Source organism: Ovis aries, chromosome 19, assembly GCF_016772045.2.
Source record: "Ovis aries strain OAR_USU_Benz2616 breed Rambouillet chromosome 19, ARS-UI_Ramb_v3.0, whole genome shotgun sequence".
Lineage (NCBI taxonomy): Eukaryota > Metazoa > Chordata > Mammalia > Artiodactyla > Bovidae > Ovis > Ovis aries.
Genome location: NC_056072.1, coordinates 55938446 through 55955054, shown reverse-complemented (window position 1 = coordinate 55955054; position 16609 = coordinate 55938446). Strand labels below are relative to the sequence as shown.

General features: G+C 41.9%; 1 protein-coding gene and 1 non-coding gene across 10 annotated transcripts in view; one reads left to right on the top strand and one right to left on the bottom strand.

Moving 5' to 3' along the window:
* TMCC1 (transmembrane and coiled-coil domain family 1) overlaps positions 1-16609 on the bottom strand; it is a 157703-nt gene that overhangs the window by 98558 nt on the left and 42536 nt on the right. For 4 of the 9 annotated variants that reach the window (XM_060402949.1, XM_060402947.1, XM_060402950.1 and 1 more), the window contains 2 exons: positions 16404-16459; positions 11830-12101 (listed from right to left, as the gene is read on the bottom strand). In XM_060402949.1, the coding sequence (XP_060258932.1) occupies positions 11830-12060 (231 nt within the window). In that variant the 5' untranslated portion in view covers positions 12061-12101; positions 16404-16459. Of the gene's footprint in view, positions 1-11829; positions 12530-16403; positions 16460-16609 lie in introns of those variants that run through there. The other 5 variants (XM_060402945.1, XM_027957777.2, XM_060402946.1 and 2 more) reach the window with 2 other exon arrangements.
* On the top strand, positions 4021-4124 carry LOC114109480 (U6 spliceosomal RNA). Its single transcript, XR_003586163.1, has one exon. It is a non-coding gene; the product is annotated as a U6 spliceosomal RNA (small nuclear RNA).

Genomic DNA, 16609 nt, shown 5'->3' with positions numbered 1-16609 from the left:
TGGTGGACTGCAGTCCATGGGGTCACAAGGGGTCGGACACAACTGAGTGACTAGCACTTTTAGTCAGAAAGGCAATAGGCTTGAAAAAGAGGTTAATAGTTTTCCCTATGTGGAGATGGCTTGAGAACCAAAACCCTTCACATTTCCAAAGACAGCAGAGGTTTGCATGAAGGAGTTCAACAACTTCCCAGCACACTTCTGAGTCAGACCTTCACTCAGTCTAACTCTCCTACAGTGTTTTACATTTAAGAGCTCGACTCAGGAATTCCTATCGATAGCCACAGAATCTTAGAAGAAATATCAGAAGCTTAGTCCAATTCCCAACTGGAATCGAGGAGTTTTTTTTCCTACAAGAGGCATAATGTGTGGTTCTCCGGCCTGGGCTGGGTCACCCAAGGCGGCCCGCCTCAGAACGGGACAGTTCCATCGCGGAGCCTGTTCTTACACGGTGCTAGTGCCATATTCCTGAAAGTGAAGGGGAACGTGAAGTCAGTCGTGTCCGACGCTTTGCGACCCCATGGACTGGAGCCCACCAGGCTCCTCCATCCGTGGAATTTTCCAGGCAAGAGTACTGGAGTGGGATGCCATTTCCTTCTCCAGGGGACCTTCCCAACCCAGGGATTGAACCCAGGTCTCCTGCATTGCAGGCAGACGCTTTACCATCTGAGCCACCTGTCACATTCCTAAGGCAAGTATAAATGATTTTCATATTACCCCCAAAATTCTGTAGAGGCCACTTTTCTGACTTTTATTCTTGCTGTAAATACAGGATACATGCAGCCTGGTTTGTATACAAAACAATCAACGAATCATGGGAAGAAAACATAACTTCACTTATATTTTTTATTCATCCTTTTCACATCTGTTTTTGTGTTACGAGATAGATAATATGTGAAAGTCACTCACTTGTGTCCGACTCTTTGCAACCCCATGGAATTCTCTAGGCCAGAACACTGGAGTGGGTAGCTTTTCCCTTCTCCAGGAGATCTTCCCAACCCAGGGATTGACCCCAGGTCTCCCCCATTGCAGGCAGATTCTTTACCAACTGAGCCACAAGGGAGGCCCAACATAATATACAGGAACAATTATATAAAATATGAAAATATAAGAGACACAGTAAAACGTGTGGGTGAGCAAAATAATTTGGAGGCTACTAGTCTCCACAGTTCAGAGAAGGCAATGGCACCCCACTCCAGTACTCTTGCCTGGTGAATCCCATGGACAGAGGAGCCTGGTGGGCTGCAGTCTATGGGGGCGCTAGGAGTCAGACACGACTGAGCGACTTCACTTTCACTTTTCACTTTCATGCCTTGGAGAAGGAAATGGCAACCCACTCCAGTGTTCTTGCCTGGAGGATCCCAGGGACGGGGGAGCCTGGTGGGCTGTCGTCTCTGGTGTCGCACACAGTCGGACACAACTGAAGCAACTTAGCAGCATAGTTAATAACCTTCCCTTTTTTTTTTAAAATTAGGTCATAGGAGGCCTACCTATATGATTATGAATCTTCAACAGATATTAAATACTCATAAACAGTGTAGCATCAACCACGTATAAATAACATGTTCAGCATCAGACTCCAAGGGCACCCAAATAATAGAGTGAAAGGCAAAGGAGTCCAGAAGTGGCAGCAAAGAAATGGGACTATCCAGCTCTCCATCAAGCTTACTCCATGCGTGTGGCAACCATGTACACAGACACAGACACACACACAGACACACACACACACACACCCTCCGACACCCAGAAGGGGGATAGAGACCTGAGAGCCTATTTTTCACTATCCTTCCAACCTAAATCTAAAAACTGAATCTAATTTGACTGAATTTATCTACCTTTAACTGGAGGAGGAAATGGCAACCCACTCCAGTATTCTTGCCTGAAAAATCCTACAGAGGAGCCTGGCAGGCCATAGTCCTTGGAGTCACAGAGAGTCAGACATGACTGCGTGCCTGACCATGAGCATTATCTACCTTTAAAGGCCTAAGCTGGATTCTCCAGAATCTTAATATTCAAAGTGACCCCCAGAATATATCAAGCCCATTTCAATTAACATTAAAAATATAGTTATCCTTGAAATTACTTTTCAAGTATAGTACTGTTTAGAAAACACTATCAAAATCCTTATTATACAAAAGTAGAAAATACTCTACGTTTTTAAATAAAATGTTCATGTTGCCACAGGGAGTACCCTAAAAACAAGGCAAGGAAATGAAGAATGAGTCTTTGAGAAACTGCTCTATCCAGGACCTTTAAAAAAGGCAAGCAATTTAAATTAAATCAAGTTTTCAAGGGCTCCCCTAGTAGCTTAGATGGTAAAGCATCTGCCTGCAATACAGGAGCCCCCTGGTTCTATCCCTGGGTTGGGAACATCCCCTAAAGAAGGAAATGGCAACCCACTCCAGTATTCTTGCCTGGAGAATTTCACAGACAGAGAAGCCTGGCAGGCTACAGTCCATGGGGCCGCAAAGAGCTGGACACGACTGAGCGACTAACACACACAGGTTTTCAAAGCACACTGTCTATCTTCTGGTTATTTAAAACCAAAACCACCTTATTGACCAAAGTAAAAATCCTGAAGCTATTTACTAACCACAAGAGATTATGCAAAAGTTCAGAATTTGTGCCAACATTTGTTAAAAGTTAGTTCCAAGACCAAGTTGGTAATTAAAAATAAGACTTTGGGATTATTATGATGGTTAACCAAGAAACTTTGTTTAAAATACACTACAGCCAGTAAGAATCACAAACCTAATGCAGAAAAATTAGCCATTTCATTAAATACTCTCAGCAGTACCAGAAGGTATCAGCAGAGGGCCTCTAGAAACAGTGGTACACAAGCTTTCTAAAAACATCTTTCCCAAGTAAACCAGGAAATGAATTACTTCCCTGGTACTGATATTTGCCAAAAAGAAAGTATGAGTTCAAATTAATTTGTCAACATCTGATTAAGACTCTAGCTCAGAAATGAAATCTGGGAATTTCTCTTAAACTAAAAAAATTCACCCCCAAACGAAGAAAGCAATATTCAAATGTCAAATATTGCTTTTCAGGTTACCACTCTGCCCTGTAGGACCAAACTTTTCTAACAGTTTAAACAAAAGTGCCAGCTCTTCAGAATATTGTTTTAAAAAACCATCTGATATTTATTGTCGTTCAGTCACCAAGTCACGCCCGACTGTTTGCAGCGTGCCAGGCTTCCCTGTCCTTCACCATCTCCCAGAGCTTGCTCAGACTCATATCCATTAAGCTGGTGATGCCATGCAAACATCTCATCCTCTGTTGTCCCCTTCTCCTCCGGCCCTCAAGACATCTAAGATCATAAAATCACAAATACGACAGAAAAGCAACATGTGCTACCTTACTGTAAGTAAACGAGGGCCCTACTGAACCAGGCAGATCCACATCACTTCTGGTTTCCTGAGAAACTCCTATAACTTCAGAGGCTTCCTTTATCCCAGTAGGCTGAAAATTACATTATTTGGAGTTGGGAAGTAGTTTTTTTTTAAAGATAAAACAAAGTTCACTAGCAAAGTCTTATAACATTCTTAAAATTATTGGACATCTGTATTTTTAAAGCACTATCGACAAAAATTTCAACTGTTCTGAATTAAATTTTATGACTTTCACCAGATGAAAATCAGAGATATGAAAAAGATTGCAAAAAGGAAAAGCAACTTCAAACTAGAGTTAAATATATTAAAAGAAGCATATCGGATCTTAGAATCAGAAAAGTGATAGGGACTTCCCTGGCAAATCCAGTGGCTAAGACTCTGGGCTTCCAATACAGCAGGCCTGGGTTTTGAGTCCTGGTAAGGGAACTAGATCCCACATGCTGCAACTAAGACCTGGAGCAATGAAATAAACAAACAAGAAAAGCGATAGCTAAGCTCTTGTCACCTGTGGACACCGTATTCTGTTTTGGAGACCATAATTTAGGAAGAATACCAAAGAACTAGAACAACCAAGAGCTGATGGACCGGTATGACTAAGTATTCAAAATGACGACGTGAGAATACCCCAGCGCTTACTCCAGCAGCACATATACTAAAATAGGAACACAGAGTATAGTAACGTGGGCCCTGCAGAGGGATGACACTCAAATTCCTGAAGCACTCCGTATTTTTCATGGGCCTCTAGCGTCCTTAGTGAATTGTTTAAAACACAGATTTACATCTGAAACTCTCAAGGATCTTCCTGATTTGCAGTTTCCTGATGGACCCCAGGGAGACTCCAAATTCATCTAGCATCCCAGAATCTCACTGCTAGAAGGCCATTCTTTAGGTCAGTTTTCTCTTTGAGCTACCTCCAGGCATTGCTGATGGCTACAAGATTAGTTTTGGCAAGACCCACAACAGCAAAGGGTAGTAGTCAGAAGGATGACTTTTGTTACTCATCTGTAAAAGATGACCAGAGTTGTTTCAAAGTAGTAACAGAAGACAAACAAGGGTAGTGGGGAAATCAGCCTTTGTCACTGCTCACATTCAAAAAGCTTACTTATTTTGAAAAAGGAAAAACTTTGTCTCCCTTTCTTGTCCCCTACTTGATCATAGCAATCATGTTCTTCAATTCTCTGACATACAAACAGGATAAAAAGACAAGAAAGCTGAACATGAAATCAGAAGGAACCCAGGGATCTCTCCCTAGTATCACATTTAGCTGCATTACCTCAGGCTGTTTTCCCAACATTTTTGGGTCTGTAAAATGAGGCGCTTGCTTAGGCTTAGGCCATAGTCTTAATAGTCTTCGAGTTCTTGCTAATCACCTGGCAATACCCAGCGATCTTTTGGCTGAAAGTCATTTGTGTTGCAAGGGGCTCATTTTGCAACCAAGGTTTCTAAATTCTTAGCTTCTTCATTACAATGATATCGAAATCTGTGTCAGGGCTCTTTACCCCAGTAAAATGTTACTGTGATAAAATAAAATGTAATTGCCAGTTCTATAGCTCAGTCAGTAAAGAATCCACCTGCAATGCAGGAGACCTGGGTTGGGAAGATCTCCTGGAGGAGGAAATGGCAACCTACTCCAGTATTCTTGCCGGGGAAACCCCATGGACAGAGGAGTCTGGTGAGCTACAGGCCACGGGGTCACGAGAATCGGACACAAGTTTGCGACTAAACTACCACCAACAAAAATTTTACTTGATCTTTGGCTAAAGATACATTTTTGTAATATATAAACCAATAAATCCTTGCTAATTCTTTTTACAAAGAGATTTCTCCAAGACTGATTTTTTAAATCAAACATTTTTTACATATTTTAAAGGATTCTATTTAGGAAACAAGATGCTTTCAAAGTCAAACCATACATAAAATGAGACACTAATGCCTAATAAATATATGCTGATCCTGAAGTATGAAATCTGGTCAGCTCCCATTGACTGACGAAATCACAGGTCACGATGATGTAACATCAAAACAAGTCAAATATTAACAAATACTTACTAAAGCCCAATACTGTGCTAACTGCCAAAGCTGCCTACCTTTCTTTACATATAATGCGGCATTATGATCACAATCTGTTCTAGTAATTATCTTCTATCATACATGATCCTGGTCTGGCCTTCTATTTATCTACCTATGAGTCTTTGGGAAGCTAACAGTCACAAGACAAACTCTTGTAACAAGGTTCTGGATTTTAAAAAAATAAAAAATAGTAGTGGACTTTGGGGGCCAAAATTCTCCCTCCCTCTTAAGATTGAAGGCTACTGATAAAGTACTCAAATCCTCTGTGAATAAAAGGGGAAAGCAGAAGGTATAGGTACATACTATGTTCCTTTAGAGGTCTAATTACTCTAAAGTCTCTATATATTTTTTAATATAAAGGAAAAGGAGATTAAATTTAACTTGAAGAGTAAACTTGCCTTTGCATTATGTTGAGCCTTCATCACAGAAGGAATACAACTCAGATGTTAAAAACAAAACCAAACAGAACTTGGAGTGGCATCCTTATGATGATAACTGTGCACGGTAAGTCTACCAAGGTCAAGAACATCCTAGCTACACCTTCAAATCCACTCTTAGGAAAATCACATTAAAAATCAGCGTAAGATCATTAAGGATAATAAAGGTATCTTGTGGGTCACCACAGAAACATACTGCATTAAAACAAACATACACATTCTGGACCTCCTTGTGGCTCAGCTGGTAAAGAATCCACCTGCAAAGAGGGAGACCTGGGTTCGATCCCTGGGTTGGGAAGTTTCATTTCACACATTTCATTCCACACATTCTAGACCTCTGAGTTAGGGTCAATAAGCCTAAAAGTTACTTCCTTTGGCATACGAGTTTTGTTCTATAAAGTACCTTTACTACAGAACAACTGAAAACACAACTTCATCTCTGATTTATCCCTACTTTTCCATCCCGTATCATTTCTTTGATGATATCATTTCCTTGATAGTATTAGCTACCAAACTGACACTAAATACACAAACGAGAAAGATCTCTATTGGTTTTCATTTTAAAAATACAATTTTCAATGTTTTTGTTTTTAGGAAAACAGACATTATTTTACTAGTTCTCCCAAGCAGACTTTAGGACTTTCAATTTTATCTTTAATTATTTTTAAAAGTATTTATTTACTCACTTATTTGGCTGCACTGGGTCTCAGCTGTGGCATATGGGATCTTTGGCTACAGCGTATGGGATCCAGTTCCCCAACCCGGGATTGAACCCAGACCCACTGCATTGGAAGCCTGGAGTTCCAGCCACTGGACCACCAGGGAATTCACTTTATTTATTTATTTAATTGGAGGATAATTGCTTTATAATTTGTGCTGGTTTCGGCCATACAACAGTATCTCTATTTTTAATTCTAACATTGTCAGTAAATTCTACCCACTCTTCTATCGTCAATTCCATTTCCACAGTTACCAGCTCAGTTCAGTACTTTAAAAGAGCGCCTACTACTACGTATGATAGTCACTACTCAATCCAGCCCATATCCTAACAATTCCCTGAGCTAGTGACTTCTCAAGGTATAATTCCTTCATTGTTAATGGCCTGTCACAGTAGGAGTCATCTCCTCACTTCCGCCTACTTCTCCTGGTCTAGGGGTACCACCTTGTGGTCAGCAACAGGAATTATCCTTCCCATCACCTCGTTTCTTTCCCCTTTGGAAGAACATTATACCTAGGCTTTCTGGTTTTGCACACGGCTCAATTAACTCAATCTTATAAATCTCCCTTTCATTTGAACAGAGTGGAATACCATCCTGCAGTAATTTACTGTGGAGGGTAGTGTTCCTTATTTATAAACCCTGGGAAATCCACATACTCTAAGTCTACAAGCTATTTGTTACTGAATGAGAAAGAATGGGTTTTAGTCTACACCTTTGACAAGGCCACTGGACATGACTATTTTAAAAGCTACATATAAACACAGTAAGTTTATTTAAAAACAAAACAAAACACAGTAGGCCCCAAATGGAGTCTCTTATGCTAATTCTCATATCATCAAACTGAGAACTAAATTACAGTTTTTTGCCTCTCCCAGAAATGGACTCAAACCAGCCAACCAGGAACTGCCGATTAGCACTAGTTAGGTAACCCTTGCCAGAGAAGGCAATGGCACCCCACTCCAGTACTCTTGCCTGGAAAAATCCCATGGACAGAGGAGCCTGGTAGGCTGCAGTCCATGGGGTCGCTAAGAGTCTGACATGACTGAGCGACTTCACTTTCACTTTTCACTTTCATGCACTGGAGAAGGAAATGGCAACCCACTCCAGTGTTCTTGCCTGGAGAATCCCAGGGACGGGGGAGCCTCTGGGCTGCCGTCTATGGGGTCACACAGAGTCGGACACGACTGAAGCGACTTAGCAGCAGCAGCAGCAGCAGCAGCACGTAACCCTTGCCATCCTCTGTAAGGAGAGTAACCTAGCAATAACCAACACACTTTTTGTAACTTCCTGTTCCTGCTCCCTTCTGCCTAGAAGTCTTTTATTCTGTACAGCTCTTCAGAGTTCGTTTCTATTTGCTCAGACTGAATGCTGCCCAATTCATGAATTGTCAAATAAAGTCAGTAAGCTCTTGACTTGGTTCAATTTTGTTTTTTTGAAAACTACTAACACCACCCTTATGGCAGAAAGTGAAGAGGAACTAAAAAGCCTCTTGATGAAAGTGAAAGAGGAGAGTGAAAAAGTTGGCTTAAAGCTCAACATTCAGAAAACGAAGATCAGGGCATCTGATCCCATCACTTCATGGCAAATAGATGGGAAACAGTGGAAACAGTGTCAGACTTCATCTTTTTGGGCTCCAAAATCACTGCAGATGGTGACTGCAGCCATGAAATTAAAAGACACTTACTCCTTGGAAGAAAAGTTATGGCCAACCTAGATAGCATATCGAAAAGCAGAGACATTACTTTGCCAACAAAGGTCCGTTTAGTTAAGGCTATGGTTTTTCCAGTGGTCATGTATGGATGCGAGAGTTGGACTGTAAAGAAAGCTGAGTGCCGAAGAATTGATGCTTTTAAGCTGTGGTGTTGGAGAAGACTCTTGAGACTGCAAGGAGATCCAACCAGTCCATTCTAAAGGAGATTAGTCCTGGGATTTCTTTGGAAGGAATAATGCTAAAGCTGAAACTCCAGTACTTTGGCCACCTCATGCGAAGAGTTGATTCATTGGAGAAGACTCTGATGCTGGGAGGAATTGGGGGCAGGAGGAAAAGGGGACGACAGAGGGTGAGATGGCTGGATGGCATCACTGACTCAATGGACGTGAGTCTGAATGAACCCCGGGAGATGGTGATGGACAGGGAGGCCTGGTGTGCTGCAACTCATGGGGTCACAAAGGGCTGGACACGACTGAGCGACTGAACTGAACTGAACACTTAGACCATGCAACCTAAGTTTAAATAAGACATACAGATTAAACTCTCATTAGTAAAAAACGTTTCAAGTATTGCTCCTCACCCATCAGGCACGGCAGACGGGTGGCTACAGCTAACGGCCTTGACGTGCATTATCATGTTCTCCCCTTTCACAATGCCAAAAAAAATCCAACTTCCGTAACATTTCCTCACAGTACAGGCCTTTGGGACCTTACCCTTTGCTGTTCCCCCAGGTCTCCCTGCAGAGGTTTGGTCTGCTTCCTCGCATCCTCCAGGTCTTTGCTTGTGTATTAGTGAGGTCTTCCCCGACCACTCTGCTTAAAACTTCCCTCCCTGGGAATCTTTATCTTCTTACTCAACGGTCACATTGTGCACTTTACTTACATGTTTTGCTTACCTCCTCCTAAACTTCTCCAGTGCGAGTATTTTCGTTTGTTTGATTCACTCATGTATTCTCAGCGCCTAAGACTGTGGTGGGCAAAGTATGGGCCGAGGCCCAGACGCTGTTCACCAGTCAAACCCCGGCATGCCCGTTCATTTACATATTATGGGTGACTGATTTCATGCTCCGACACAACTGAGTAGTTGCAAGACAGACCAGATGGCGGAAAATACTTACAATGACTACTTACAGAAAAAGTGTGCAGATGCCTAACCTAAAACAATGGTAGGTCTAACACTCAGTGGAACAATTACTGAACAATTACCGAGCAAACACACACAGAGGGGAAATGTCTCCCATCCCACGGTATTTTATACAGATAAAACGGAAGAGTGTCTACACTGAGATATCACTATGAAGCCCTCCCCAGGCTGGCCCCTTGCGGCCTCTCTGAGGCCATCCTGTACTACTGTCCCCCGTCACTCAGCTTTCCACAATGGTCTTGCTATTCCCTGGACAATCAGGCGGGGAACGTGAGCTCCTACCCTGGAGTTACTTCATCCATCTGAGTAGAGAGCCAGCCTCATGACTCATTTCTTCATCTCAAGTCTTCACTCAAACGTTACTTTCTCAGCGAGGCTTACCTTACCTTATACGGCAACTCCCCTCCCCTCTGTACACAGCCCTAATCTCTTTCTTTCTCTAATTCTGCTCTTTTCTTCCCATAATACTCATCACACTTCATCGTAACATATTATTCATTTTTATATCTACTGTATGTTATCTCCTTCAATACCGAGTAAGCCTCCATAACGGCACAAATTTTTGCCTGTTTCATTTTCTGGTGTATTCTAACTACCTAGAAAACTGCCCAGTACATAGCTGGTATTTAATAAGTACTGATGAATAATTAAATGAAAGATTACTCCATTTCAAAAACTTCTCCACATACATTCTCAAACTCCCTAACTAGATATCGTTTCTTGCTCCCTGTCTATTTACTACTAATTCATCAAACCAATAATTCAAGGGCCAAAGTACTGGATGCGTGCTCAGTCGCTCTGTCGTATCTGACTCTGCGACCCCATGGACTGTTAGCCCTTGAGATTCCTCTGTCCGTGGGATTCTCCAGGCAAGAATACTGGAGTTGGTTGCCATTTCCTCCTCCAGGGGATCTTCCTGACTCAGGGATCGATCCGGCACCTCCTGCAATGGCAGGCAGATTCTTTACCACTGAGCCATGCAGGAAGCCGGAAGTACTGGCATGCGGAGTAAGACACACCCCTGCCCTGAGGCAACTCTTCTTTCCGCTCCCACCATCTCATTTTAGACCCAAACTACCACAACCGCCTTCCAGCTCATCTATCTGCATCCCACCTGAATGCAGTGCAACCCACTCTTCACACCATAAACACAGTGATATTTTCTAATCACAAACGTGAAACTCTCCCCTTTGCTTAAAATGCTTTGATACTCCTCATTCCTCTTAAATGGAGAAAAACTCCTGAACACCATCTGAAACCTCTGTCTGAGCTCCTTCCCCTCTCTCCAGCCTTACCCACCGTGTGCTTGCATGAACACGCACACACACCTGCCATCCCGTCCCTCATACTCAGTAAGCGTCCTTCCATCTTAGCACCTTTGCACCTGGAGTTCTCTCTCCATCACCTAATTACCTCAGCTTACCCTCCAGATCTTTGTCATTTCCTCACAGAAGTGACATCCTTAACTAGGTCATAAGTTCCTATAATCGGCTCTAGTAGCATGTGCCACAATTGAAACTTTAGATTTGCTCAAGTGATTATTTAATATGTATCCCCATCTAATGATGAACTCCATGAGAGTAAGGATCACATCTTTTTCTGTACATCACAGTATCCACAGTGACTGGAACACCTCATTATATGTTTGCTGAACGAATGACTGAATGAAAGAGTAAGTCAAGATATGGACAAAAGGAAAAACTTTAGAGGAAAAATAAAAAGCGTGAGAAAGAGTAATAGCTGTTAAGTTGTAGGAGGTAAAGAAGTCCACATGGGCTAAATCATGGGAGGTCTTGCGTATCATTTTAAGGAACTTTCTTTGCCCCTCAGGAAATGATGGAGCCAGTGACTGCTTTTTAAGCAGTGGAAATGACAATGACTTGTTTTAGTATTTCAGATAGCTCTCACAAGCTGTGTCCAGCATGGGGAAAAAAAGAAGTTGAAAGGGCAGTGAGACAGATGAAGGCCTAAACTAGGGCACTGATTCGGAATGGAGAATGGAGGCAACCTTGGGGGTCATGTCATTAAAGAGCAGGAGCAGTCCAGATAGCTCTAAGCTTGCCGACCGGGCTGAATGGGGGCTCCAGAAATTCGGATTCAGTAATTCTTAAAACTCGTGGGCTGACTGCACTGGAATCATCGGAGGCAATATGTTAGGAAGCAAACAGAAATATAATTAGAAGCATTCATTATTAGCTATGACGATCACTCTTCATCCCACTTATTTAATGAAACGGGAAACTATCTTTGGCCACAGCCTCGGGTACTTGCTATTTCTTTTCAGTCACCCAGGCAAAGTGTGCAGAGTACTAGATATAAAGCACAAGAAGTTAACAGGTAATCTAACAGAAACTTACCCGCTCTACAGACACCTCATCCCCCGGCAGACACGCAGCAGCGGCGGCAGCGGCACAAGCTATTTCCATCACCACGGAGCTGGAAGGAGCGTCGGTAGTGGACGAAGACCTGGGTCGGCCGGACTGCATGACGGTTGCCATCTCCTGGCCAGATTTCCTGTTGATCTGGGGACTTCCCTTTGGGGCCTCTGGCTTGCCCCGCCTGCTGTGCAGGCTCGTCCCTCGCTTCATCTTGGGCGGCACGCGGATCTGCTGCAGGACACGATTCAGAGCTGTGGGGTGGGTGGGGACACCATCAGTCTCAGCACACGCGTTCTGGCTTTCCAGATCCACTTCAGGCTCTGTGTCTGCCTGAATCTGCTGCACATCGTGGGGGGACACGGACGACCTCCTGCGCTGGTGCTGGAAGAGATGCTTCAAGCCTTGGCCAATCACGTTAATGTTCTCCAAAGCATTGTGGGTCATTTTAGACAACTTTTGTTCTGATTCTGTTTGCTTTCTGGCCTCTGCATCTTGGGATTTGCCTCCAGGATCAGGGTCCTCAAATAACTGTTCACTGCCCGAAGGCTCCATCAGTAGACTTAATACGCTTATTTGCAAACTCAAAATTTTTTTTAACACACCACGACTGTCAAATTAGGTAGGCATTGCTTCGACAGTAACTACACATGCAGCTGTGAGACGAAGGCTTCATGCCTATCTAATGTTAAAAAAAAAAAAGCGCGTATTATAAATCCATGCAGAAACTCCAGTGTTAAAACAAAGAAAAACATGCCACTAGCCAAAGAAATACACTATCATTAAGCAATCTTTAATCAGAAGATTAAAAGATAGTTTTCTAGATAGTGGGTAATGATTATTTTCTAGAATAGGAGAAAAAGCTCCAAAACAAGTACAAAGGAAATGAAAACAGAGCTGTTAAAAAAAATCCCTACAAGCTGCAATGTGAAGAGGAACTACGTACTAGAAGAGTCATCGTGGAATGGAAACCATAATAATATTTGAGAGAACAGCCATTACTTGGGGAATCGGGAGACAACCGAGCACAGAGCACTCAATACAGTCTAGCTGAGGCACCTGAAATGATTCCTCTCAATCACAACCATAGCTAATTATCTGCATGCTGAAGCTCCATACAGTAAATTCAAAGAATAACTGTGAAAGTAGATATCCCAATCTAACTGCATTGTGGATTTTAATGGAAAAGAGGAATTTCCAGTTATCATTTACATTCATCAAGGTCACTGGCAACTAGACACTTCTCTTTTGAGAAGAAAATGGAAACTGAAATCTTATAGGTTGGATTCTCTGCTGGAGCACAAATGACCTTTTGGTACAATGAGTACATGATCCAGAAAGAATCTGTCTTTAGAAACTAGAGCTTGGCTCAGAACCAGCGAACAAAGAGAGAGACTCAAAGGAATCCCTTTCTTTGAAGAGGGTCGACCCTGACAGAGGCTGCCCATGTACAGTCCACCCTCCATACGCGTGGGTTCCACATCTGCAGACTCAACCAACCTCAGATGGAAGACATGTGGGGTGAAGGAGTTCTAGGACATTCCAAAGAGCAAAACCTGAATTTGCCATGCTCCCAGCAATTGTTTTCATAGCATTTATTTACATTGTATTAGGTATTATAAATGCTCTAGAGATGATTTAAGGTATATGGGAGGATGCACATGGCTCTATGCAAATACTATGCCATTTCATATAAGAGACATGAGCATCTGAGGATTTCATTATCTGCAGGAGTCCTGGAACCAGTCCTCATGGGTACCAGGGGACAGCTGTATTCACACAAACTCAAAAGCGAAGAAGTGACACAGTAACTGGGTATGACTAAAAAAGAGAGAAAAAGAAAGGTCAAATAGCAACCACACACCAACATTAAAGTGCAGGAAATTAAAAGGAAGTTGAAACTAAGAGATGTAAGGTCAGCACAACTGCCATCGTTACGGAAGTCACATGCCAAAGAAAGGGAGGGTGTGGTAGGGATGAGATTTCTCATAACAGAAAACTTTTTAAAAAATTGAGTTTCTGCAAATATGTAAAACAAAACTGCATTAATATACAGAACCTGCTACGGAGGACAAAATGTGGTGTGTGAAGTTCTTTATTTCTATATTTTACCTCAACCTTTCCTTCAAAGGCTTTAAAACTCCCTGCGTTACACCAAGGACTTTGAACAGTTTGAAGTCACTGCTAAGTCACTACCAAGTCTGAAGCACTTAGGGTGGTCATGGTCTGGGCATAAGCAAACGTACCTCTGGCCATCAAACAGCAATCTGAAAGGCGTAAATCAGTTGGATTTAAGAGTTCACTTGAGCTCCAGGCTCCTAGAGTCCAAAGGGATAGGAATGCAAACCCATCAGACCTTTCTTCCTGGTAACTTCTCTCAGACAACCTGCTCACCATGAACGTGGATGGACACCGTCACTGTGGCTTCACGGACCACACTCTTACATGCCTATCTTCCCATCTCCTAACCTCTTCATGACTCAGGAGCATAAACCATGCTGACAGGGTTAAAGACCTTTAACCAGTACCTTCATACTAACTAAATACCACAAAATTTTTTGCTCCCAAACTAGGTAAATGAGGAGCAGTCACGAGGATGGGAAATTTCACTGCTTTCACTCAAATTCTCTGTGGCCACACCAAAAGCCTGCCACACCGCTGGGGCCTCTCACCCTTTTCCTGACTCTGTGTTGCTTTTATTTTTCCTTTTTCCTTTGGGAAAGCCAAGAGAGAGCCCTTAATCCTACCGACATAAACAACTGTTTCGGGCTATATGGAGTTTTCTGGGGCTCCTTGTGGGCAAAAATGTTGTCAACAGTATATGCATTTAATTATCCTGACCTTCCCTTATGAGTTTCTAGCACAGACTAACAGTTATTGAATTATTTTCACTCTGCAAAACACTGAGCCTCTCAGACAAAAAGGGCTATGTAACCAAGATAATCCAGTAACTGTATATCAATTAATCTCTTCTTGTACTGGGATATTTAGACCCTGAGAAGACAGAAGGATGTGAAAGCAGCAGGCTGATAATGAGGAAGTAATCTACTTTTTTCCTTATTTATATTGCATTAGCTAAATAATACAACAGATTTTTTTGTTGCTGCTATTTTTTTTTTTTTGCTGCTATTTTTGAAAGTAAAATATATAAAATAAGTTTCTCCCATGATAATAAAAGACACCATAAAGAGAGGAATGGTGTCAAGGTCCGTTAGAAAACCAAACGATCTACTTGTCTCATATATAAACATGCAAGGCATTTATTACTCAGCAGATCAGCTTCATTGGGCAGTGTCATAAACTAATCAAGGGGCTTCCCTTGTGGCTCAGACGGTAAAGTATCTGACTACAATGCAGAAGACCCGGGTTCAATCCCTGGGTGGGGAAGATCCTCTGGAGAAGGAAATGGCAACCCACTCCAGTACTCTTGCCTGGAAAATCCCATGGACAGAGAAGCCCAGTAGGCTACAGTACATGGGGTCGCAAAGAGTCGGACACGACTGAGCGACTTCACTTCACATCACTTCACATAAACCTGCTTCTTGGTTTTAAAAAATGGAGAATATGGTACATTTTTAAATGTCTGTATCTTCATTTGAGATTTCATTAGCATGTCTATATCATTTATTCTCATATAATTCAAAAGAATGATTAATTATAAGGATATGCCAGCATTTGGAGGAAAACCTAGAAACAGGGTGTTGATTTCCAAGCCAAAGCTTGCACAGGCTATCTACATGGCAGCACAGATAACCTAGTACAGGAGCAGTAAACTCTGCGATTTGTAAAGGCAAAACATATCTTCATGATACTAACAGAAGCTTACCTAACACAGAACACCAAAGAAACCTAAACTGAGCTTTAAGCATCAAATTGTTAGATAAGAATTCTGAAAAACAACCTGTTCACTGACTGTAAAACGTAATGCTATAATCATTATATAAAACTTGTGACGGGAAGGAAGCGAGCACTAAAATAATTCAATAATGTGAATGTTTTTTAAGACTCCCCTATTTTCTTCTGTAAGACAGTAGTAAAATTCAAATGAATAGTAACTGTTGTTCAGCTTCTAAAACTTTCCAAACAACCGAATTGCTATCTCTGGTTTAACACAAGCAAGTTCAACTGTAAAGCTAAGTGTTCTTTCATAAGAAGGAAATACCGGCTTCTCTTTTATTCACAGGGCTTCTCTGAAAAGTAAAGTCCTTCCAAGTAAGCCTGAGGAAACCAGTAAAGAGAAAAGGGAACAAAAGGATATGGGAGAAAGGGGGCAGGTGGAAGGGGTGAAAAGTAGGGAAAAAAGAGGAGGAAATGGTAGCCACCAACAAACCAGGTATTTCAGAAAACTCTGTTAAATTCTCAGAATTTTAACAATTTTCTACAACAGTTTTGAAAAAAAAAAAAAATTCAAATTATGTGAACTACCTCTTTTTTTTTTTTCCTTTAAGTTGTTACTCCCAACTTTTTAGTTTTCTTGATAAGACACAGTGACCAAAGCTTTTTGGTTTGGCTATGAACCAAATTATCTCACTGACGCCAACGAGTTGGATACTTGCCTTTATCACTCTTCCTCAAGTACTTCTAAGGTGTTCTGGAATCCTTTTAGGGAAAACTGAAAAGCAAACATTAAGAATTACAAAGTAGGAAACTTAGAAGAGGGGAACTTATTTATATAAACATAGGAAAAAACTGAGTATACGCATAACAAAATGGTAACATTTAGCTCTCAGTGGTAGTACAGGGCAATTTTTTCTAGTGTTTT